This window comes from Lontra canadensis, unplaced genomic scaffold, assembly GCF_010015895.1.
Source record: "Lontra canadensis isolate GAN:19392208 unplaced genomic scaffold, GSC_riverotter_1.0 scaffold2, whole genome shotgun sequence".
NCBI classification, from domain to species: Eukaryota; Metazoa; Chordata; class Mammalia; order Carnivora; family Mustelidae; genus Lontra; species Lontra canadensis.
Window position 1 is genome coordinate 55206864 of NW_022630996.1, and position 27053 is coordinate 55233916.

Genomic DNA, 27053 nt, shown 5'->3' on the forward strand with positions numbered 1-27053 from the left:
GCAGAAAGATAGAATGCCTCCCAGTGTAATTTCTATACAAAAAAAGACAAAACGCTCATGAATAGAATTCCAAATTCAATGTTAATTAGGACAATTAGGTCAAACCTTGAAAACCTGTGAAGCTAAAATTCAGATTTATGCCGAGGAATAAATGCCAACAGCTGTGCGGCAATTACACCAAGATCCTACAGTATAACTTATTTTTAATTTTTCAATGTTAAATAACATAAAATTCCTTAAAAAAAAGTATATGTTTTCCAATTATTAAAAAATATATTGAACACACTCATATATTAAAGCTCATAAAATATTTAAAATAAAATGTTATACATATAAACAGGGTGTGAATAAAGCACCATCTGTTTCTATTGGCTACTGGCATATAACAGATGGAATGGTGATCACCAAAAGAGAGTGCTTTCCTTTCTTGTCAACTGGCTGTGGAGTTTATTTTTTATCTAATTTAATTTATATTAACAGGGTTAGGAAAATACGCTGAAGAATAAAATCATGACCAACTTTTCTTAACACTCTAAATTAAAATAACCACAAGCCTAAAAGTAAAAAACAAATTATACATTTTACATATTAATAAATATTCCTATAAAACCCTTCTCACAAATAATGTTATATTTGAAATAAGTAAAATCCTGAAGCTCTGCCTATTTTGTTTTCCTTATTCCACACTTCAGGAAGTAAATAAAATGATAGATTTCTAAGAGGCAAAGGCACAGCAGGAGGCTTTAGGCTCTGAATAGGATTATTTGAGTTAAGGATACCCATAGTAAATCTCTTCTAAGTGAGCCAAAGTGAGTTAAATATAGTCAAGATCGCCACAAAAATTTTTGCCAGGGTTTCCTTTAAGGATCTATAACAAACAGAGGTTAAATAATCTGTTTAGTACCTCAGAGGTCACCTTGAGTCTAATAACAGACTCTATAACTCTGTTATCTAAAGCCTCCATGTATAACTTTCTTCCCAGAACTGCAATAATTTAATTTAAAAAGTATAAAGATAACAAGTAAGTTAAGAACAATGCACAGTAACCTTTAGTCATTTCAATAGGGCCGAGTACAAACATTTCTATGTTTTCACTAAACTAGAACCAAAAATTATACATACACACAGACATACACATAGACACAAAACATACTCTAGTTTCTTGAAGTCTCAGAGGACTTAGGTTCTGACTTTGTTAAACAGGCCTCTATTTTGCATGTGTAAAATTAGTTTACAAACAAGTGTAATGGAAGTAAACTCTTAGGATATTTGATTATCTCTCAAATTAATAATGCCACTTGGAACAGGCTATTGACTTAATACTGTTAAGTTAGATGGAAAACAGTTTAACCACGTGTTTAAGCCTTTTTTCAAAGTAATGATCTATAACAACAGGTGCATCCTGAAAAGACAATATGGTTTTAGTCAAAGCTGCTAAAAGGCATTTTGACTTTTTATTGCATTTATTTTCCAAAAAAGGAGATCTGTAACACAAAATAAAATGTATGAGATAGGAAAAAAGATGTACAACTTCAAAGAGAGTAGAAGATGATGCATGTGTATAAAAGACTACGAGAAGATAGGTTCCAATAAGTCCTTTGGCACTTGTATAAAAGATGAAAAGTCACTAGATAACAAAGTGTAAAGAAAACGAAAAGAAAATCTGAAAGCTTTCAAGTTACATTAAAGTCATTAGAAAATATGCCAAAAAGTACAAACATCAATTTTAAAGTAACTTCAAAAGGGACACAGGTAAGCTAATTTATATTTTCTTCAAAAGTAATTACTTGCATAAAAGCAAGTGAAAAGTTTCCAAAGAAAAAATAATGCAGAGAAAATGTCTAAATAACAAGATATTTACACAAAAGTATCCCGGGCTGCCTTTAAGTAATTCTATAGTTTTGCCAATGAAATATGATGAATATATAAAGTGAAAAGGACCAATTCCCTTCCTAACAATAAGGAGCTAGAAAAAAGACTCTTCCAAAGTATACTAGCTTCAGATGTATAGCCACAATGAAAGACGGAAAGAACTGTGAAATACTAAGTACCTGCTGTGAACCAAACCCTGTGAAAGGTAACAGACATATAGTAGTAAACAGGACAGTTCCTATCCACCTGGGAGTTCATGTCTGTGAGTCCACTGATACCAAACAAATAATTACATTAATAATTATTTATAAATATGTTAAGTGAAAACCAAGGTAAAGCATAAAAATAAAATCATGTAATACTCAGATCTTTCAAAATCTCAACTACAGTCAAAAGTGTTCTTAAATTTAGGCATAAGTCATTTTTAATACCATTAATAAGGCTATAAAACTCAACATTCACCTTAAAGATGGGTATAGAGAAAATGCCTAACAGCAACAAAAATTCTCAAAAAACACATTTAACTGGCTACTCTCAGGCAGGAATGGAAAAAAAAGGAATTCAGAATGGCAAGAGGATGAAAGAATGAAGGATGACAGCAAAAGCATTTCTAAAATGACTAAATACAGGATACAAGTAAGATACTGGAATTTTAAGTGAAGGCAAGAGGTATGCGAGTAACTATACTGCTCGATAATAGTGACAATAAGATGGCTATTGGACTAGGAATATAAAGAAGGATCCATGACATACTGAGGTCAAAGGAATTACGGTTAAATCATGGTTATTTCACATACATCTTAAAATTAAGTATTGGTTCATATAGTCCCTTCTCTTTACCCAATTTGGAAAACTCTTCATAAAATATTCCTGATGACTTCAACTATTCCACAGAATGAGGCAGCATGTTTCATAGTAAGACAATTCTAATTGTTGGTCCAGTTTTACCGTCTGAACTCAACCTAGCATTCATGTAACAGAAGTTTAAGTATTTAAAAATAAATAACCAGGTCTCTATTATGTAAAGGGTATCTGTTCTTTGATTAAAAAAAATAACATACAAAAAATTTAATTCCAATTGTGATAAGGACAGTGAAAGAAAACAGTGCTATGACAATATTTTTTTTTAAGATTTTCTTTGAGAGGGAGGGAAGGAGAGAGAGGAAGAGAGAGAGAGAGCACATACATGAGCAAGGGGAGGGAGAAGGAGATTCCCCACTGAGCAGGAAGCCCTATGTGGGCTCCCTTCCAGGGCCCTGGGATCATGACTTGAGCCAAAGGCAGATGCTTAATGACTGAGCCACCCAGGCACCCCAACAATAATCTTTCAATTATTCCCTAGAGTACCTTTTTGGAATTTCATCATATTATCACATTAGGTTTTTCTTGCTTAGCTCATACAAACTAAAATTAAGGATGTGGGCAATAATAATAGAGGATTACTTAAAGCTTTACCAACAGATGTGTAATTTCAGTCATTTTTCATTTAACAGTCCAACTAGAAGCATCATTTTAGCACTGTTACATGGCACACATAAAAGAGTGGGAAAAGGAGCTGCATCATTTTTTTTTTCTTTTTAAAATATTATCAGTGTCATTAGTCAGTGAAGAAATACAAATCAATCAAAATGAGATACTACTTTACACCCACTAGGATTACTGTATCAGAAGGACAGGTAATAATAAATGTTGGTGAGTATTTAGAAAAACTTGGGTCCTCACACACTGCTAGTGAGAACAGAAAATTATATGGCCAGTTTAAAAAACAGTCTAGTAGTTTCTCAAATGCTAAAATTAGAGTTATCACAAGACCCAGCAATTCCACTCCTAGGTATACAACCAAGATAAGTGAAAAACTCACATTCACACAAAAGCTTGTACATGAATATCCACAGCAGCATGATTTGTAAGAGCCATAAGGTGAAAAAAAAAAAAAAAAAAAAAAAAACAAGCCCACAAATGTCCATCATGTGACAGATGAATGGATGAATTTTAAAATCTGGTATAGCCATAAAATGGCGTATCAGAAGAAATGAAATACAAATATCAGAAGAAATGAAGTACTGATAAATGCCATAATATGAATAAATCCTGAAAATATTATGCTAGGTAAAAAAATATCAGAAGAAATGAAGTACTGATAAATGTCATAATATGAATAAATCCTGAAAATATTATGCTAGGTAAAAAAATTCCAGTCAAAAAACACCACATATTTTTCCATTTTTTAAAATATTTTACTTATTTATTTGAGAGAGAAAGAGTGTGCACGCACAGAGGGAGAGGGAGAAGTAGACTTCCCGCTGAGTGGAGAGCCGGATGTGGGGCTGGATCCCAGAACCCTGAGATCATGACCTGACCTGAAAGAAGATGCTTAACTGACTGAACCACCCAGGCACCACCATATTATTCCATTATGGTATGTCCAAAACAGGCAAATATACAGTGATAGAAAGTAAATTAGTAGTTGCCATGGCCTGAGGCTGGGAGAGGGAAGAATGGAGTCACTGCTGATGGGTATAGGGATTTTGTTGGGAATTTGGGGCAGGGCACAGCAATAAAAATGTTCTAAAAGCAGCTGTACTAATGGCTATACAACCCTATGAATTTACTAAAAACCACTATATTATACAACTTTAAATGAGTGAATTACATGGTATGTGAATTATATCTCAATAAAGCTGTTATAAAAAATCATCAGCCATTAAGCTGATCCAGTTAATTTTAATTGTAGCTAACTTTAAAGAAAAATGAACCAATTTTCCATTACCACATAAATGATTAGTTTCTATATTTAACTTACACTTAAATAAAACTAAAATGCCTTTCAAAATTATTTCAACATCAATCAGTGTTAAAAAAAACTATTAATCACTATAAAACTCACCCCCACTGAGTATTTTACACAATTTAATGATATAAAACATTTGCGTTTATTCGAATAAAACTACTGTACCACTGGAACTTTCCAAAAATATGAAGGAATGTGCCATTCGTTTCCAAGACGCGTGGCTTCAAGTAAAAAAATAAAGTATTATAAATCATTGTCCCATTTTTATTTTAAATGTGAAAAGAAATGTACAAATTACTCTATATTAGTTTCTATTACTGCTGTTAACAAATTATCATAAACTCAGTAGCTTAAAACAAAACAAATCACTATCTTACAGTTCTGACATGGGTGTCACTGGGTTAAAATAAAGGTGCTGGCAGGGCTGCATTTCTTTAAGGGGGCTCTAAAAAGAGAATCAGTTTACTTGCCTTTTCTATCTTCTAGAGGGTACCAACATTGCTTTCTCGTGGTCCCCTTCCTTCCATTTTCCAAGGAAGCCAATGCTGCATCTTTCTAACCCATTGTCTGTAGTCACATGTCCCTCTTATTCACAGCCAGGAAAGGTTCTCTTCTTTGAGTACTTATGTGATTAGACTGGGCCCACATGGATAACTCTGGTTAACATTCCACCTCAAGGTCTATAGCTTTAGTCATACCTGCAAAATTCCTTTTGCTATGTAAGAGAACATATTTACAGGTTCTGAGGGTTAGGACATGGACATCTTTGTGGAGGGCCATTATTCCACTTACCACACTGTGAAAATCACCATATAGGTAGGAAATAAAATGCTACTTTGGGTTAAAATTCACTAACATAAAGATATAAGGGATTCCACTCGTTCCTTATACTGTCAAGAGATTACTCCTCTCCCACCAGACACAGGAGGCCTATCCTCTGGAGAAAAATAACCAAACGCTGACAATGGATTATCAGGCACAGAGAAGGGAGCAGTGATGTAGCAAAGAGAAACCAGAAAGTTTACATGGAATTCTGCTTTCTGAACTATGAGATCTTTAGCCCCCTTCTCCTCACCTGTCCAGGAGTCTGGCAGTCAAAATTATACCTACCACTTAGGAGATGAGAGAGTACTTCTAATGAATTGATGTGGGGAAAAAAAACTATAGATACTGACATTTAAGATGTTCTCAAAGAGAAAGTCCCCAATCATAAAACCATCTCTATGAAAAAAAAACAGCCCCACATAAATTTAATTACTATTAAATATATATGTGAGTGGACATCTAAGGATCCCCAGTCATCTAAAAGCGTCAACATGAAAGGGACAAACATGAACAGAATTAGGAAACCCAAGGAAACAAAGACAATGGAGGATTAAAAAGAACAACTGAGAAGTGATTATTACTGAAGAGGTAAAAGAAGTTTCTTGTCATGAAAAAAAAAAAAAAAAAGCTGTTACTAAAAGAAAAAAAGAACAATGAAAATACACATGCATCCCCAATCAGAAATTCAGTAAGAGTTGGAATATAAAGTTGAGAAAAACCTCACAGAAATAAAAATGAAAAAGAGAAAGAGATATAGAGAGAGAGAGATTGGAAGGAAGGAAGGAAGAAAAATAATGAAAATATTAGAAGGGCGCCTAGGAGGCTTAATGGGTTAAGTGTCTGCCTTCGGCTCAGGTCATGATTCCGGGGTCCTGGAATCAAGTTCCACATCGGGCTCCTTGCTGAGCAGGGAGCCTGCTTCTCCTTCTGCCTGCTCTGCCTGCTGCTCCCCGCTGCTCCCTCTGCTTATTTTTTCTCTATTTGACATAAATAAATAAAACCTTAAAAAAAAGAAAAAAAAATATTTGAGAACTAATCTAGCAGGACCAAAATACAATTAGCAGAAGTTCCAGAAAAAGAGAACAGAAAAGAGAATAAAAATTATCAAAGAAATAACAAATATTAATTTCTCAGAACCACAATACATAAGTTTCTAGATAGAAAGGACTAAGCTCCCAGAAATGAATAAAAATGTACCACACCAAGCAAGGTACTGAATCATACCACTGAATACACTCAGAAAAAAGAAAATACTAGGAATTTCAAGACAGAGGACAGGGGTGCCTGGGTGACTCAGTGGATTAAGCCTCTGCCTTCGGCTCAGGTCCTGGTTCGGGGGTCTTGGGATCGAGGCCCATCGATTCTCTGCTCAGCGGGGGGCCTGCTACCCCACCCCCACCCACCGCCTCCTCTCTGCCTACCTGTGATCTCTTTCTCTGTCAAATAAATAAATATTTTAAAAAAATAATTTTTAGACATGTAAGATATGAAAAATTTACCTCTCACTAACCTTTACTAAATAAATCATTGAAGAAGTTGTCCCATCCAGGTAAGAGACTAAATGAAAAAAAATTAAATGCAAGCAAGAAAAAATTCCACCTGTGAAAGTTTAAAAGGAAGTCCCATGATGATGATGAAGCAAAGTCCAAGGATGACAAAGAAAAACCAGTTCAAGATTAGAGCTGGAGGAGAAAGGGCTCCAGAAGAAATACTTAAGAAATTATTTGACATGGCTGACCGTATCAAAAATTGTGTATATTTTAAATTTTTTTTAAGAGTTTGTTTATTTATTTGACAGGCAGAGATCATAAGTAAGCAGAAAGGCAGGCAGAGAGAGAGAGGAGGAAGCAGGCTCCCCACTGAGCAGAGAGCCCGATGTGGGGCTCAATGCAGGGCTCAATCCCAGGACCCTGGGACCATGACCTGAGCCGAAGGCAGAGGCCTTAACCCACTGAGTCAACCAGGTGCCCCCAAAATTGTGTATATTTTAGAAAGAAGGAAAGAAAGAGAAAGAAAAGAAAGAAAAGGAAAAAGAAAAAAAAAGAAAAGAAAAGGAAAGAGAGGTTGATTTACAAAGAAGTTGAATGTTCTATGAAGAGTTGCTTTCAGATTCAAGGAGACTAAAAAAGTTGAAAAACAACGTTAAGCAAAGGAAGTCATTTTTAAAACTCTATTCATGCCTTCCTTTAAAAATAAACTGAATCGGGGTGCCTGGGTGGCTCAGTGGGTTAAGCCTCTGCCTTGGGCTCAGGTCATGATCTCAGGGTCCTGGGATGGAGCCCCACATCGGGCTCTCTGCTCAGCAGGGAGCCTGCTTTCCCCTCTCTCTCCACCTGCCTCTCTGCCTACTTGTGATCTCTCTCTCACTGTCAAATAATAAATAAAATTTAAATAAATAAATAAATAAACTGAATCAATGAGAATCCTTTAAATTTAATTAGTGGGATATAGTCTCAGTGTATGGTTTCTTTTGGCATCTGCCTCACCCCTGCCTACTCAGCCTTACAACAATAATACAGTAAAAAGTGTTCTTAAACTGAGAAAGCATGTTTCTATTATGGTTAATCAATATTTCGTCTTTGGAAAGTCATTATCATAAAGAAGTCAGTATGAAATTGGCTAAGTAAAACAATCAAATGTCACTTTGAAAAGTAAGTAAAAGGACAATTTCAAAAAAATAAAATCGTGGAAACAAGACAATATACGATATACACATCTGGTAGCTCATTTGTTGAAAAATGTCTCCTGGAAGCATTCGTAAAATTTTTTTAGAAGAACACTAATTATAATAAAGATAATGGCCAGAAAGGGAAAACATAAGATTATCAACAATATGGTCTTTAAAAATAGAGCAATTTTTATTACACGTCATGAGGCCTAATTACAAAGTATTACTATTCCTAGATTCTTTTAATAACATTGTGTGTACTATAACCTCTAATCAATAGTGGGTTTTAGTTTTTAAGGTTTTATTTATTTGAGAGAGAGAGAGCATGAGAGAGAGAATCCGAGCGAGGCAGGGGTGGAGGGTGGAGGGAGAGAGAGGGAGAAGCCGATTCCCTACTGAGCAGGGAGCCTGATGAAGGGCTCAATTCCAGGACACTGAGATTGTGACCTGAGCCAAAGGCAGAGGCTTAACCCACTGAGCCACCCAGGCACCACCAAAAGTGTTAAGGATAAAATAATAAACGCAAATGTAAATTCAGAAGAGACTTTTAGTTCCAGAAAAGATTGCAGATTATCTAATTTTTTTTTTTAAGATTTTATTTATTTACTAGACACACAGAGAGAGATCACAAGTAGGTGAGAGAGGGGGAAGCAGGCCGCCCGCTGAGCAGAGAGCCCGATGTGGGGCTTGATCCCAGGACCTGAGATCACGACCCAAACCGAAGGCAGAGGCTAAGCCCACTGAGCCACCCAGGTGCCCCAGATTATCTAATTTATTTTATAAATGAGGATACTGAGTATAAACAAGGTTAAGTACTTATCCAAGGGCACATACATGGTTATCGGCAGAGTATGAACTACAAATCAAATCTACCATGTGTTAGTCCAGGTACTTCCACCACACACTATGCTGTCTTACAGGTTTTTATGCTATCTAAAACATACAAGTTGATTTTGTACCATCTTCTACTTTTTAAAGGGAATAATGCTACAAAGAAAATTTCTTAGGAAAATATCAGTACATTTTAATGGATAGTTTCTAAACCATAATTCTAAGTCATATCCATAAACAAGGTATTTCTGAGTAAGTAGAAGAGTTATTGAAATTAAAATTAAATTTCATATCCATAAATAAGGTATTTCTGAGTAAGTAGAAGAGTTATTTAAATTAAAATTAAATTTAATTAATTAATTAATTTCCCAAAGGCCTCCCTCTTATCTTCTGTTTACAGTTCCCTGTCAGTTACATTAGTTCTGAAACATTTAAGTAAAGGCCATTTTACTCAGGGGGTCATAAGAGTCAGATGCTTGGCTTTTGCATAGGCTGCAGCCTTCTAGACCTTTCCATTAGCTCCCACTTCATGGTCCCCGCAGGCTTTCCAAACTTCCCACAAATTCTCATTTTTCTACCCACTCAACAGTGTTCTCTGGGCTGAGATCATCACTGTCAAATTCTTTGATCTGGAGTCAGTTCCTACCACCTACTCAGTGCTTCAGGATAGATGTATCATTTACAATTTTTCTCATGTTCGGCAGAACCGCTCTGACATATGGTAAAAGTTTTCTTGACATCCACACCCTCATCTATGCCAACAGTAGTATGAGTCCTTAATTCCCCACAGAGCGAATTCCATTTTCCTGACCACACCTTTAGCCACTAAGTTGCTGAAAGCACAGGAGCCTGTGATTCTGGCCCAAGGACAAGTGCTGGGAACAAACACTGTAATCCCACATGGAAAAGCAGCATAATGATGCACTTAAAAGTTTCGCCTCTAAGCTACCTTAGTTTGATTCCTGGCTATACATACCATTTAGAAGCTGTATATCCTTGGGCAAGTTACTGAAACACTTTGCCTCAGTTTCTCGACTATAAAATGGCAATGACATTTGTAACTACTTCATAGCATAGTAATGACAATTAATATAAAATACCAAGTAAGTAACAGATAATGGTCAAATAAAAATATACTTTTCGGGGACCCTGGGTGGCTCAGTGGGTTGAGGCCTCTGCCTTTGGCTCAGGTCATGATCCCAGAGTCCTGGGATTGAGCCCCACATGGGGCTCTCTGCTCTGCAGGGAGCCTGCTTCCTCCTCTCTCTCTGCTGCCTCTCTGCCTACTTGTGATCTCTCTCTGTCAAATAAATAAATAAAATCTTTAAAAAAAAAATGCTTTTCAATCCTTTTCTTTCCTTAGACTTAGTCCTTCTATTTGTGCCCAATAATAAAATACAGAATATGGTTCCTGGGAGACTGAAATACTGAGGATGGGATATTTGTGAGCCAATTTAAGATGATGTTATAAAGTTACATTCCTGGAGCAGGAAACAATATGTGAAGAATTTTCTAAAACCAGATCATTCCTCTTTTATTTATTAATAATATTTCATTATTTCCATGTTTCTTGAACTATGCCCATATTACTTTTTCATATAACTCACTGATCACTTTTTTTCTTATTTTTTGTTCGACAGATACACCAAAAGAAATTTCAAAGTACAAAATATATACCCTTATGATAAACATAGATTCATGGGCTGGGGAAGGGTAATGTTGGGAGGAAAGTCAAAGGAGATGATACTTTTGAATTTCTCATAACAAAAAAATATTTACTTTCATAGTTAATATTTTCAAAGTGTTACTTTCATAGTTAAAATTTAATTTAAAAATAATTCTAACTTTCAGAATCAATTTTTAAAAATAGTAACCTAACAATTAAATATGAGACAATTAAATATGAGATAACATGAAAAAAATGAAAATATGGGTCAGAGAGAATCTCCATCTTTGCACAAGAGGAATATTTTCTGGAAATATAGTATTTTCATTCTTACAACTCAAAAATAGCTCTTTTAACCCATTATTTTTAAACACCTTTAACTCTTTAAAGCTATCATTTATTTCAAGTAACTTTTCTGGCTAATCTTTTATCATCTTTGGGTAGAAAAAAATTAGGAAGAAAAAGTAATACTGGAACTACTTACTTTGAAAAGCATCTATATCTTACCGGATCTACTGTCTCAAAATGTGCTATAGTCATTCAGAGTTCTATAAATCCTTATTAAGGAAATCAGAGTAGAATAAAATGAAAAATGAATTTCCTCAGCATCTAAATAATAAAAATATAGTAAGGCTTGCCAAAGTGTTCTATTCCCCATTGCACTCTCCAGCTATGATAAATGGAAACTGCCTGTCAGCAGGAAAAAGTGGATGCCATTCTTCTAATAGCAGCCTTATTTGGCACAAAGGAGGCACTCAAGCACAAAAATTGAGTCCATGGGCCCATCTCTCTTAACACTGATCAAATCAAATGAACAAATCAAAAAGATATTTGTTGCTTAATAAAAAAAGCTGAGATACAATAAGCCAAATGTTTCAGGTAGATTTGGAGTAATTAGTTAGGAAACAAAAACCACTATATACTTCTCCATCTTCACTGCCAATTCCAAAGCATGCACTCTTTTTTTCTACAGCAAGTTTCACAGTATTCACAATTTAGAGGGAAAAAAGCAAACCAACATAGAATAGCAAAATAAATATATGCTGGTGGCTAATATATACACACATGCTGTCAGTATGCTTACAGATTTGCTGCTACTATTTTTTTTAATATCAATTTCCTCAAGGTAGAATAACCTTCAAACATTTTGTTAATTAATTTCTACACTACTGCACTGTGACTTTTGAAAGCAGCAATGCCCTTGTACAAGCTTGGGGGGGAACACTTCACGCTTAACAGAAAGTGCAAAGAAAAAGAGTGTTGGATCTTGTATTTAATGTGAACAAACTCAGGTACACAAGTTAGTAAGTGGATATTTAACTGTCTTACGATAGATAACACTATGCTAAAGAAAGACACATGAACGTACTGGTATCACATTCCCAGCCATGCTACCTAAAAACCAAATGTTTTATAACTTCATTTGAACCTCACTTAAATTTTTTCTACGACCTTTAAAAAAGAAACAAAACCCACAGGGTATTAATTCAGGCTGAGTTTAAGTCCTATTCTGCCTACTATTTGTAAGATCATGGTAGGTTACTCAAGCTTTCTGTGTCTCAGTTTCATTTTGAGTAAAATAGGTATTATAATAGTCATATACTAATTTTTTAAAAGGGGGAGTGGGTCAGAGGATTAGTACAGTGTCTGGCATGTGATGAGTCCTCAATAAATGTTAGGTATTATTATTATTATTATTAAACAATTTCAGGTAAAGGTAGGCTAATCCCTCATGTCCTCTTCTGACCTACTAGCTTTGAAGAAAGTAATGAAGTAAAATAGCCAATGATCGACTAGTAGGAAGAAAGAGAAAATAATAGGATGGCTGGATTTATTAGTAGCATGGATAAACGGAAGTTAAATTAATAGTAGTAACATACCAGGATTTACACAAATACTCTAACATGTAAATCCCTTCCATCCCTCTTTTGCTTCTTTACTACCACCATGATGTTACTTTTAAACATAAAGATATAAAGTATAAAAGATGAGAAAGTAATAGCAGGGGGAAGAAAATATGTTCAATAAAAATAGGACTTAAATCTATGGCAGCCATGAAAATTTTATATTTTTGATGGTTCTTAGAGACAACTCTATAGAGACAGTCCTTCAAAAGAAAATTAAAGTGCTATATATACTCAATCATACTATAAAGTCTGAATTTAAAAATAAAACTATTTAATAGAATACCAATTCACATATCCCACAAAAAAGATTCTTGAAATAAGAGAAAAATCATTTTTACTAGCATGAAATAGCCCAAACTTTTCTAAAAACTGTGCTAGTACTATAACCCAAAGGAACTTAAACTTAACAGAAATGGATAGAAAGTTGTAGAACAAATGATCATTTTAACAGTTTTATTTAGTGATATATTATTTTGAATGAGAAATTAAAGCTTAGGATATATGTCATGAATTCCCTACAACACAAAGTTAAATTTTATTTAAAATTTTGATAGAGTAATAGGACTATTGTGAAATGAAGTACACTTTGATCAGTAATGGCAGGAAAAATAAAAACTAACGAAAGAATTATTATAAGAAATTTAAGGACAGAATATCCAAAAATGTAATATATGTACTAAAATAAAAAGTATAACTAAGAAATACTAGGAACAATTAAAAAATTAAACAAAAGGAGAGATAAATCACTTATTTATTGTGAAAGAAATCCCTTATTTATTGTGGCTATATAAATACTGAGATATTTATGAATCAATTCATTGGATTAAAGTAGCAAATAACAAAAGGAAAAACTCCATTCATACAAAATTCAAAACTTGCAAAACTATGTATTACTTATGAATACACACATTTGGAGATTCATTATTAAAAAAAGAAGAGAATGAGAAATATAAAGTTGAGAACAGAGGTAACCCCTGTGCCAGATAGATGAGAATGTAATTACCAAGGATTCACAGGGGACATCAAAGCCTTTCGTAATGTCTGATTTTTGAAGCAGGCTGGTGGATACTGTGGGCATTCATTATTATTATGCTTTAAGTTGAATTCATAAACCATAAATTCTCACGTATGTATGGTATATTTCATGATTGTAACAATAAACTCTTAAGAATGACCAATAGCAATACAATGGTTTCTTTCTTTGACTCCTGAGTATATGTTCAGCCTTTGTCTTTCTCACCTCTTAAATTCTGACCTCAGATTTCTGTGATGATTATGATAAACAGGTAAAAAATTACCGTGTTTCTTATTGGAATCTTCTTGGGTTCTGGAGGCATATCCTGTGGAACAAATTTCACCGGTTCCTTAATCTGCCTCCTTGATCGTTTGGTCCCATCTGGTAAGGTTTCCATGGCCATGTCTGCTTCCATGTCACTGCTCCCTGCCTGGTCACATTCTGAACACTGCCTACATAAAGAAAAAAATATAAGTTCATATATTTATTTTTATTTTCTAGTATTAGCTATGGTTTCTATTAATAAAAATTCAGGTACATGTGAAGAATATATAAAAATATACACTCCTATAAGAATGACAATAGTAAATATGTAAAGCAATTCCTGTATCCCTGTAAGTATCATAAACACATACAATAATGCTACATGTTTAAGTGAACCAACATAAGAGATTCAGCACTGATGGTGAAGTCCAAAGTAACAGAAATCTGTCTCTCCACCTAGAAAACAACTGCACGGGCACAATGTTTGATGTAATTATTTTCAAACTCTGGACTCTAGTAAAGGCTTGCAACTTCCAAGGAAAGACTTGCACAGGTAAACTGCAATTAATTTCAGTCAATTTCAGCTCTAGGCGAAGTCACAGCTACCCATTCTCCAACCAAGCCACACAGCAGGCAGAACACTGCACATGTTCCTGCAGTAGCTTACAAACAGCAATTAGGAGCCAGGATGGCCAAAATAAACCATGTCCTCCAAATATTGAGAATCTGTGCTCTGATCACAGAAGTTCAAAGAGCTGGGTAAGGTCCCCTCGGCCTAAAAATGACTTTAGAACTTAAAATTATCTCCCGCCTTCATTTTTCTCTTTGCTCCCTTTTGGGAGCCAGACACTAAAGACATGGACACTCAAAAATAAGAGCATATACAGGAAAAATTAGCAAATGACCAGACTTGCCCAGGGAAAGGCTCAGAAAAGACATAAAAAACTGTAAGTTTACACCTTAGACTGATCCTCAGCACAGAGACAGCACACTATGATAAGAAACAAAAATAAACAGAAACAGTAACAAAACACAGCAAATGTTGGGACTGGTTGAAATCTCATTTCCAAAGTTATCACATTATTAAATACAAATGTCCAGTTTCTGAGAAAAACCTCACAAGTTAAACAAAGAAAAAGGAAAGTATGGCCCATTAAAATGGGGGAAAAATTAACAGAAACTGTCCCAGAAAAAGACCTGAAGGAAGATCTGCAAGACAAAGAATTATTTTTTAAATGCTCAATGAACTAACAGAAATTGTGACAAAGACAAGAAAATAATTTCTGAACAAAACAGAAATATCAATAGAGAGAAAGCCTAAAAATAAACCAAAAGGAAATTCTGGAGATGAAAAGTACAATAACGGAACAGAAAATTTACTAGAGGGATTAAAAGGACAGATCTGGCAGCAAACTTGAAAGAAAGAACAATGGAAACTACAAAGTCTGAGGAACAAACAGAAAAAAAAAAAGGCTTGAAAAAAAGTGAACAGATCCTAAGCGGCAAGTGAGGGCATCGACAAATACACCAACAATCGCATCGTGGAAGACCCAGAAGAAGAAAAAGGGGTAAGAGATAATGTTTAAAGGAATAATGACTGAAAACTTCCTAATTTGATGAAGGAGATAATATGAAATCCAAGAAGCTCAACAAATACCACACAAAATAAACTCAAAAAGTCCCACACCAAGATGCATTATAATCAAACTTTCCAAATAAAAAGACACAAAGAGAGCCTTGAAAATAGAGAGAAATTCAGAATCGTCACATACAATCAATAAGATTACAGGCAGAGCTCTCATGAGAAATTCTGGAAGCCAGAAGGCAGTGTTATCAATGTATTAAAAAGTGTTAAAATAACCAGAAAAACAAACAGCAACCAAAAAACCCATTCAACTAAGAATACTATGTTCATCAAAATTGTCCTTCAAAAGTGTGGGAGAAATTAAGACAGTGCTAGACAAACAATAGCAGGGGGAGTTTGATACCACCAGACTTGTCCTACAAGAAATGCTCAATGGAGTCCTGTAGGGTGGGGGGAGGGGGGAAGGACACAAGACAGTAACTCAGAGTCCATTATGGAGAAATAAGAATCTCAATAAAGGTTAATACACGATCAATTATAAAAGCTAATATTATTATAACAATGGTTTGTAACTCTACTCTTGTTTTTTTATATGATGTAAGAGACTAATGCATTAAAAAAATTAATACCATAAACAGCTTATACTATTATAACTGTTTCTTAAGTCCACATGCATGTAGAAGAAGGATTTAAATAAGATATAGAGGGGCACCTTGGTGGCTGTGTCGGTTAAGGGACTGACTCTTCATTTCAGCTCAGGACTCTGCACTGTCCATGGAGCCTGTTTAAGATTCTCTCTCCGTCACCCCCCCAAACCTCACTCTCCACAGGCACTCTCTCAAAAATATAAATAAATAAATAAATAAGATATACAAATGGCTAATAAGCACAAGAAAAGATGCTAAACATTACTAATCATTAAGGAAATGAAAATCAAAACCACAATGAGATAGCACCTCACATCAAACAGGCTATTATCAAAACAAAAACCAGAAAATAGTGTTTGCAAGTATGTAGAGAAACCGGAATCCTGTACAGCTGCTTTAAAAAGCAGTATGGTGGTTCCTTAAAAAATTAAAAATACAATTACCATATAATCCATTCTTTTTTTTTTTTAAAGATTTTATTTATTTGACAGAGATCACAAGTAGGCAGAGAGGCAGGCAGAGAGAGAGGAGGAAGCAGGCTCCCCGCTGAGCAGAGCCCAATACGGGGCTTGATCCCAGGACCCTGGGATGACGACCTGAGCCAAAGGCAGAGGCTTTAACCCACTGAGCCACCCAGGCACCCCCATATCATCCATTCTTAAAGAGGTATCTCTACACCCATATTCATAGCAGCACTGTTCACAATAGCTAATTGTGGGAGCAACCCCAGTAACTAGTGACCTATAAATGGATAAGTAAAATGTGGTACATATACAATGGACTATTATTCAGCTTTAAAAAAGAAGAATATTTGCAATATGCTATGACATGGATGAACCTGAAGACATTAGTCTAAGTGAAATAGGCCAGTCACTAAAAAGACCAATACTATATGATTCCACTTACATGAGGTACTTAAGAGTAGTTAAAATCATAGGGAGAGAAAGTGGAATAGTGATTGCCAAGAGCTGGAGCGAAGGGAGGAATGGGGAGTTATTATTCAGTATGTATAGAGTTTCAATTTATACAAGATGAAAAATGTCACAGAGATAGATTATTACTGTATTTAATATGACAATATAATAATTATTAATGTACTTAATACCACTGGACTATACCACTTAAAAATGATTAAGATGGTAAGTTTTATGTTACGTGTATTTTGCCACAGTAAAATGTTTGAAAAAACAAGAGTAACATTAAAAGATAATTAAACACTGAAATTTCAGTCTAGGTCAGTACATTCCAGTAGAACTGTTAGAATTATCTATAACTGCACTATTTAGTACAACAGTCACTAGCCATATATAGCTATTGAACACTTGTAATGTGTGACTAAGGAACTGATTTTTAAATTTTAATTTTAATCAATTTAAATCCAAGGAGTCACATGTGGCTACTGGCTAACACTGGACAACAAAAGTCTACAAAATGATTATTGAAAATCTTAATATTGCCAATTATAAAGGCCCACTTAAAAATTCACTAGAAACTGTTAAAAGTAATTTTTTTCATATATTTTCTTTACATTTAAAAGAATGATCAGAAGGTTCTTTAGAAGTCTAACTTACAGTGTTATCTCTATAAAAATAGTTAGAGAAAATAATGTTTCATATTTAGTTTACTTATCAGTACCTTAGTTTCTTAAATAATCTTAGTTTACATCAGTACCCTTGAATGAATCTTAGAATTCCCTCACTGACTATTTTCAAAGATTTCTTATTATTTGAGGTCATACTGCATCAAAATTCACATAACTTGCTCACTAATACAGTAAACATTATCAAACTAATATCTATCTTTTAAGAGTGATAACTTTAAATTTCAAATTCCAGTAACAGAGTTAAATGCAATATGCCATTTGTGTTAATAAGACATATACATTAATTGTTAAAATGCAAATTAATATTCAACGCTTTGTTGCTGTTGTTTTTTTTTTAAAGATTTTATTTATTTGTTTGACAGAGATCACCAGTAGGCAGAGAGGCAGGCAGGGGGGTGAGAAGCAGGCTCCCTGCTGAGCAGAGAGCCCGATGCGGGGCTCAATCACAGGACCCTGGGATCATGACCTGAGCTGAAGGCAGAGGCTTTAACCCACTGAGCCACCCACGTGCCCCTAATATTTAAGGCTTTGATCTTAATATCTGACAATTCTCATTCATCTAACCAAAATTGTTGAGGAAAAATTTTAACACTAAAAAATGACCAATAAGAAAAAAAAAAGTAAGTAATTTATCATGTGTCACTCAAAAAGTTTTATATATCTATTGGTAGAATAGCCAACCACTTCATTCCTTGGATTCACAGATTGCCATGGATATTAACATACAGAGCTCCTGGATGGCTCAATTGGTTTTGGCTCAGGTTGTGATCTCATGGGTAATGAGATCAAGCCCATGTTGGGCCCTGCTTTCAGTGGGGAGTCTGCTAGAAGATTTTCTACCTCTGCCCCTTCCCATTCATACCCACTCTTCTCGCTCTCTCAAATAAATAAATCTTTTTTAAAAAATTAAAATACAAATAAAGTGTAAGATATCCATTTGTTCCTGTTTGTCCCACATGAAAAGATTAAAGATTAGTATGAGCAATAAACACCTAACAATATTCGTAATTTAAATAATGAATATATTTTCAAACAATCTATTGGCAATCCTAAACTGTGAAAACCCCACAAATGTTAGATACTATTAGTAAATAATAACAAATACAGAAATGGCCATAGAAAGAGATTAAATTATGTCACAGAAAAGGACTATTTCCTTAAGTGATCATTTCTACCAGCTGAAGTGAAATGTAATCAAAGTTTCTTAGTTCCAATTCATTTTTAACATACATGAATTGCTGGGATATAGAAACAAGTACCTTTTTAGGATGAATCAGTGTGTTGTTTTTCTTTTAATTGAATTTTTTTTTCTTTAGTTTCTCACTTTGTAACAACAACCCTTGTCAGGACATTCTCTAACTTCTTAACGCTCATTTTCATCCTCACCAAAAGTAATACACTCAGGTCACAAGGAAACTTGCTTTAGAGCCCTCTGACAGAACTGCTACTCCCTAAACTCCACAACAAAACACTGAACAACACAGAAAGTCAAAATAAAATTTAACCACCAATACAGAAATTTTTCTGTTTGTTTCAAAATAACTGCCAAGTGATAGTTACAGTACAAACTCTACACAGATGGGAGACACTACTTGAAACTTTTTTCAACAACCTATTAAATACTATCGTCTCTATCTTTTATGTATCATTTAAGATATGAAAAAGCATCTCTACTACATTAATTAGTACACAAGATCCTAAGAATAATAATCTAGGAAATAGCTATGGCCTATCCAATTCAATGGGATTAATGGGATAATATTTGGGGGCAAAAGTCGTAATTATCCTTCATAATGTCAAAACACATACCTGGCTTCTTCTAATAACCCACTAAGCTGTTATTTTATACATGTAATCCTGTTTATTTTTACTTAATATATTCTACTAAGGGAAGAGAATCCTATATTTTATAATTCCCATGCAAAATATTAAAAATACTCTTAAGTAATCAAAATATTCAATTAATTAAAAAGGAATTTTTAAAGTACAAGTAATAAAAATTCATTTCATGAATTTATGCAAAAGGGCAACCTTCTGACTGAAATGAATATCAAGAGATTTTTCTCATTTGCTATATAATCTTCAACTCCTGAACCATATATTACAACTTTTTTTTTGTTCAGAAGGGGGTTTAGAATTTTTCAATTACTAAAGAAAAATGATTTCATTGTATAATAATTCTAAGACAAGTGCATGAATTCAGTTTATAAAAAATTTACTTGTATATGTTAGAGAAAAAACAGATTTTATGAATTCTTAACTGTAATAAATTGTGACACTTTCTCAAATATTATATATAATTCATGTTTTGCTTTTTTTCCTTTACAAATTACTTCTTTCAGTCTTCAAAGATTGCATAGCATACTCTGTTTTTTCCCTTATCTCTAAGATTTTTCCATGTTTTCCCCTTTTTTTAAAGGAAAATCTTCACAGGTGCCTATATAAAACTTCATTAGTGAAATATAAATCAAAACCACAATGAGATATCACTTCAAATCTGTTAGAATGGCTGTCATCAAAAAGATAAGAAATAAGAAGTGTTGGAGAAGATATGGAAAAAAGGGAATGCTCATATACTGTTGGCAGGAATGTAAACTGGTGCAGCCACTATGAAAACGAGCATGGAGGTTCTTCAAAAATTAAAAATAGGGCACTCCTGGGTGGCTCAGCTGGCTGGGTATCCGACTCTTGATTTTGGCTTGGTTCATGATCTCTGGGTCATGGGATTAGCTCTGAGTCAGGCTCCACACTCAGCACAGAGTCTGCTTGGGATTCTCTCTATTCCTCTGCTCCTCGCCCCACCAGTCTGCTCTCTCGCTCTAAAATAAATCAATCTTTGAAAACAAAATAACTAAAAATGCAACTACTGTATGATCCAGCAATTCCACTTCTGAGCGTATATCCAAAGGAAACAAAATCTCTATCTTGAAAAGATACCTATACTCTTACGTTCATGCATCATTATTTATAAGAGGAAAAACATGGAAATACCCTGTGTCCATTGATGAATGAATGGGTAAAGAAAATGTGGTAGAAATAGATAATAGGATATTACTCAGCCATAAAAAAGAAGGAAACCCTAGCTATTTGCAACAGCATAGATGGACCTTGAGGGAATTATGCTAAATAAATCAAAAGCAAATATTGTATGATCTCGATTATATGTGGACTATTTTTAAAAATTTTATTTATTTATTGAATATATATAGAGAGAGATCACAAGTAGGCAAAGCAGCAGGCAGAGAGAGAGGGGGAAACAGGCTCCCCGCTAAGTAGAGAGCCTGATGTGGGACTCAATCTCAGGACCTTAAATTCATGACCTGAGCTGAAAGCAGAGGTTTAATCCACTGAGCCACCCAGGCGCCCCTTATGTGGACTATTTTTTTTTTAAACCCACAAATTCATAAATAAAGAGTACAGACTGGTGGTTGCCAGAGGCTGGGGTCAGGGAGGTGGAGAGTTGGGGAGATGCAAAAGGGTAAGGGTGGTCAAAAGGTAAAAACTTCCAGTTAAAACATAAATATATACAAATAGATAAATAAATAAATAAATAATTCTTAAAAGGGGGCTGGTGCCTGGGTGCCTCAGTCTGTTAAGCATTTGACTCTCAATTTCAGTTTGGGTTACAATCTCAGGGTCGTGAGATGGAGCCTCAAGATGGAGGCTGCTTAAGATTCTCTCTCTCTCTCTCTCCCGTGCCTCTCACCACGCTCTCTCTCTAAATAAATAAATCAATAAATAAGTCCTGGGGATGTAATATACAACATGGTGACTATAGTTATTAATACTATATTGTATATTTGGAGAAATATTGTTTTTTTAAGATTTTATTTCTTTAACTGAGAGAGCGCACACAAGCACATGCACATGAGTTGTGTTAGGAGAGGTGAGGGAGAGGCACAAGCAAGCAGACTCTACCCCAATTGTGGAGCCCTACACGAGGCTCCATCCCAGGACCCGGAGATCATGATCTGAGCTGAAATCAAGAGTCGGCCAGCCACTTAACTGTTTAACCAACTGAGCCACCCAGGTGCCCCTAAGAGAATACATCTTAAGAGTCCTTATCATTAGGGGGAAAAAAAACAACAAACATTTAACTATGTATTACAATGGATGTTAACTAAACTTACTGTGGTAATCATTTCACAATATATACATCAAATCATTATGCTGTACACCTAAAATTAATACAAGGTTATATGTCAATTATCTCTTGATAAAAAGAAAGAGTTAATGGAAGAAGGGAAGGATAAATTATTAAGAAAAATGGGGGAGAAACCTATAAATTATTAACTGAAAGGTCTGTGCTATAGATTTTCTTTTCTCTTAAAAGAATAAACAAAGGCATACCCAAAGAATAAAAGGATATAATAAATATTACTCAATTATCTGTCAAATAATACTCTTCAGAATATTCAGGTTTTTTTTTTCCCCAGAATATTCTTTAATTAGAAAAGGCAAGAAAAATTCTGATCAGACGGTGATAGAAACATAAGATTACTCTAAAAGAAGTATTTATGGGGCACTCAGTGGGTTAAACCTCTGCCTTTGGCTCAGGTCATGATCTCAGGGCCCTGCATTTGAGCCCTGCATTGGGCTCTCTGCTCAGCAGGGAGCCTGTTTCCCCCCACCCACCGCCTGCTTTTGCCTACTTGTGATCTCTGTCTGTCAAATAAATAAAATCTTTAAAAAAAAAAAAAGAAATATGTATTATTTGAGCTACTCTAATAAATCAAACCCTTACTACTTCATTTATATACCTATCAGGCTTATCTGGGAAGACTATAAGGCAGTGTGCAACATTATATATTTAAAAAGGAACAAACCAAAATAATATAAACTAAGAGTAAGACAAAATAAATTTCAAACAATGGGAGTAAGTAATAACAAAATGGAGCCTAGATCATACCTTCATTAGCCTCTTTATCCCTTGCCAAATTCCTCACCCAACTAGCATTCTCATCTGATTTGCCCATTCCTAACCCAACATAAGAAGTCCCTGGGTTTTTCCCTCTCCTGCTCCTGGACAGCTAAGCATTATTGGAGAAAGATCAATTAATCACACTTATTAAACCAATTCACAAACATTCTTAGTATAGAACATTAGCAAGTCATCTGTGATTTTTTTTTTTTCCATAGTAACTATCGGAAACTATCTCCTATCTTCTTAAGCCACCATCATCAACCCAATTCCTTTCCCTTTCCACAGACTGCTTCTATTTCACTGAAAAGTCAGAGCCTGTCTAATGTGAGCTTATTCAACTTTCCTACTTTCCATCAATAATTACCTCTGTATCTTTATTCTTTCCTGTCACATGTCTTAAATTAGTCCAAGATAAGCAGTGAACTATTGTGGTATGGACCAAACAGAAAGCATCCAGATCTCAAACTAGTAACTCCCAAAAGTAGTACTGGTACTAGAAGGAAAAAAAAAAAAAAAACTGAACAGGAGGTGCTTAGAACAGTCTACCAAGCAGAACACGCTATTTGAGAAGGGAAGATTACGTAGTAATTTTGGCTAGCAGTGAACATAAGGGGTATATAGTAGAAAGGGTGTTACCAAATACACATAGCATAAAGACAAGAAAAGGAGTAATTGGTGACATTCAAAAATGTGTACCAGTAGGCTCCGTATAAATTTAAGCCAATAATGAGCCCAGTCATGAGATAAGGGTACAGGAACCCTTTCCCTAAGACAAAAGGACCTTTCTAGGACCTCTTTTCCTAAGAAAAAGACTAAGAAGAACTAAATGGAACCTAGGCAGAGGTTAGGCAGTAGTGTGCTAGTAAATATCTAATACCTAATTCTCTATGGGAAAAAGTCATTATTTCTAGCATTTGCTAATTTCTGTATCATGCATACTACTAAGCATGGTCAATTTCAAAATACCAATATGGCATCAGAGAATGCAGAATGGGTAAAAAATGTATAGTAGCATACCATTAGACAGTTTTTCTACCATACATATATAATAGACTTAGGAAAAGAGTAAAGGTAATAATAAAATATTTGGGAAGTGAAATTGCTTTAATAATTATTATCTTTAATATAACTTCAAAATTAAACTAAAAATGTTAAAAAGCAAAAAGTGCCTCTCACAACTGAGATACACTAAAGAAAAATATAATTCCATGACACTTACTCTAAAACTAATACACTCAATTAAGTGTTAAGCAAAACTAAGTTGACTTCAGAGGCCAAAAGAAATTTGATTATTAAAAACTAGAAGATATTGAAGACTTCACTTTGCCATGGTATTAGCTTCTTTTATTTTAAATCACTGTAACCAATGCATAGGACCCTAAATAGTTTTAGGTCTTTGGGGGAGACCTTTCCCTAAAACATTCCAGGCAAGGCAGTTTATGTGAAGTTCTTCCAGAAATTTAATGGAAACCAGAGCTCTGCAGGCAGAGCAGTATTAGAAAAGTTCATAACTGCACATCTCCATGTCAAAGATCATGACTAGCACACTAGCCCTGGAGACTACCAAACAGGCTTTCAATTTATAAACATCCACTTATAGGGCAGCTGGTTGGCACAGTTTGTTAGGAGTCTGACTCTTGGTTTTGGCTCAGGTTGTGATCTCAGGGTCCTGGGATCAAGTCCTGCATCCAGCTCCTTGCTTAGTGGGGGGCATGCTTTTCTTTTTGCTTGCCACTCCCCCTGCTTGTGCACTCTCTCTTTGACAAATAAATAAATAAAATCTTCTAAAAAAAAAAGAATACTATGAAAAAGCATTCCTGTGAAAATGGTGAAAGAATGTAAGCTTCCCGGTAAAATAAACAGAGATGCTTTATAACATAAAACAATAAGGTTAAAAAACATGCTTACTGTGTTTGACAAACACACAACTTTTCATATAGATTAGCATTTAAGAACCTGGGGTCTACTCTTTTCTAAAAGTAGAAAGGTTGGCACTTGGGTGGCTCAGTCGGTTAAGCATCTGCCTTCAGCTCAGGTCCTGATCGCAGGGTCCTGGGATTGGCGGGAAGCCTGCTTCTCCCTCCCCTCCCTGGTCATCCTCTCTCTTGCTATCTCTGTCACTATCTCTGTCTCTCTCTCAAATAAATAAAAAATAAAAATAAAAATAAAAATAAAAGTAAGTGTAGAAAGGCAATTTGCCTAAGAATACTGAGATTTATTCCAAAACTTTCTGTGTTCTATATTCTTCCTATATAGAATCATCATATTAAAACTGATTTGTCTCTCCCTTGGACTAAAATTAAGGAAAGGATAAAATTCATCATACATAAGCTTTTATCAAATATCTGCAGTAATGTAATATACCTAAATTAATGAAAAAAATTAAAAACATATGTCAAATGTTTCTAGATTGGTTGAACATAAATATAACTAGCACAAATGAAAAACACTAAAAGTAAAGCCTTCAGTGAAACTATTTAAAAATATTAAACAGCAATAAAAGGATGAGTAAGGAGGCAAATTCCTGATAAATTCATTCAATTTCAAAATAAAAATAAAGCATTTCAGAAATTCGTATAAAGTAAAATACAACTAATATAGGAGACAGAATTCATGCTTTAACCATTGCTAAGACACCACGATAGCTTCAATTAACTCAATATTCATTTGTCAAAAAAACAGATACAGATTTATTTATATATAATAATAAATATTTATGACCAAAGTGTTCTTACCACAAAAAAAGACAATGGAAACTAAGTGAAGTGATGGATACGTTAGTTAGTTTCGTTATGGTGATTACTTCACAATGTATATGTATATCAAATCATTAAGTTGTATATCTTAAATATATGTAGTTTTTAATTGTCAATTATACTTAAAGTTGGAAACATATTTATAAAAAAATCAGTGAAAAAATGTGCTGAAAAGTTTATTGTGAAGCAATATGACATATAACATCATCTTACACTGTTGAAACACAGAGCAAATCATTTCTAATATTAAAATCTCTTTCAGGGGCACCTCGGTGGCTCAGTGGGTTAAAGCCTCTGCCTTTGGCTCAGGTCATGATCCCAGGGTCCTGGGACTGAGGCCCACATCCACCCTCTGCTCTGCGGGAGCCTGCTTCCTCCTCTCTCTCTCTCTCTCTCTCTCTTCCCCTGCCTCTGCCTACTTGTAATCTCTGTCTGTCAAATAAATAAATAAAATCTTAAAAAAAAAACCTTTAAAAAAAAATAAATAAATAAAATCTCTTTCATTTTACTTACCAGTAACTGTTCTTGGTCTTTCTTGGCATCCTCGTAAGAGGAGGGTCCAGACATCCAAGGTGGTAATGGAGTTTACAGGTATCACACAATAAAAGAAGATGCTGATCATGGTTCTTCTTACAAATTCCACAACTTTGAATAAAGGCAGCAAATAAAGGATTAGAATTGTAGTAATCTTAGTGAAACAGCTATTCATAGCATATTTTTTTAATTTCAAAATTTCACCTTAACTTAAAATTTCTTCCGTTAAAATCAAATGTCTTCTCATAACACATACTTTTTTATAATGTCACTACTTTTTAGTTCAAAATATTTTTGAGACTATAGAAAAATAGCTGGATCTAATATAAATATTGCTCTAGAGTCAAACCTTTCAGAGAAAGTCATATATAAGATAGCATTCTCAACATCATCACCATCTCAATTTTAATTATCACTTAAACTCATTTAATATTAGCTTAATTTTTCTCTAGAAAGGTAGCTATTAAACAAAAAAACTTTCCAATTTTTTACTTCTCTAAAACTACCAAAGAAGTTAACTTACAAACGAAATTCAATTTATTTTCTATCATTAATTACAAACTTTTCAAAGAGTCTTAAACATAAAAATAAGCTAAATTTATAAGTAAGACTCTTTCCAAAATCTGACTCTGAGTCTTCAAAATATACCAATTGATATTTATTGCAAAGAATGGGGTGTTTTACTATTGATGTTAACTGTTACTTCGATTTTTGTTTGTTTTCAAGGAATTCAACTTCTCTTGTGCAAAAAAGCAACATAACACTCCTAGAGCACAAGCCCTTGACCTGAAAATCTAGGTCTTTTTTATATTGGGAATATAAAGAGTGAAGGAAAAGTTGAGAATCTATAAGAGCCATCCATCAATGTACAGAAACAATGATATTTGAATTTTTAAATTATCCTAGAAAAAAAATCATATAAATGCAACAACAACTAATATTTCGTCTCAATGTTGCTCAGAGTTAAAAAAGGAAAATCATCTAAAATACATTCTGGAACAAAAATGAATGAGTGTTAAGTCAGAAGCACTGTGTTATGTGTGATGGTTCCAAATGAACCAACTTTGTTTAGAAAAGCTGGGCTGAGAATGTGCTAGTCTGCATACTGTACACTAAAACACTAGTCGGCTTTTCCCACATTTCAAGGAAGTCAACTGCTATTACC

The 27053-nt window shown here is 34.4% G+C and overlaps 1 protein-coding gene across 5 annotated transcripts in view; it reads right to left on the bottom strand.

Moving 5' to 3' along the window:
• Positions 1–27053, bottom strand: part of PHF14 (PHD finger protein 14) — a 188656-nt gene that overhangs the window by 100047 nt on the left and 61556 nt on the right. For all 5 annotated transcript variants that reach the window (XM_032874144.1, XM_032874151.1, XM_032874161.1 and 2 more), the window contains exons 13-14: positions 25868–25999; positions 13859–14027 (exon numbers count right to left, since the gene is read on the bottom strand). In XM_032874144.1, coding sequence (XP_032730035.1) covers positions 13859–14027; positions 25868–25999 — 301 coding nt within the window. The remainder of the gene's footprint in view (positions 1–13858; positions 14028–25867; positions 26000–27053) is intronic.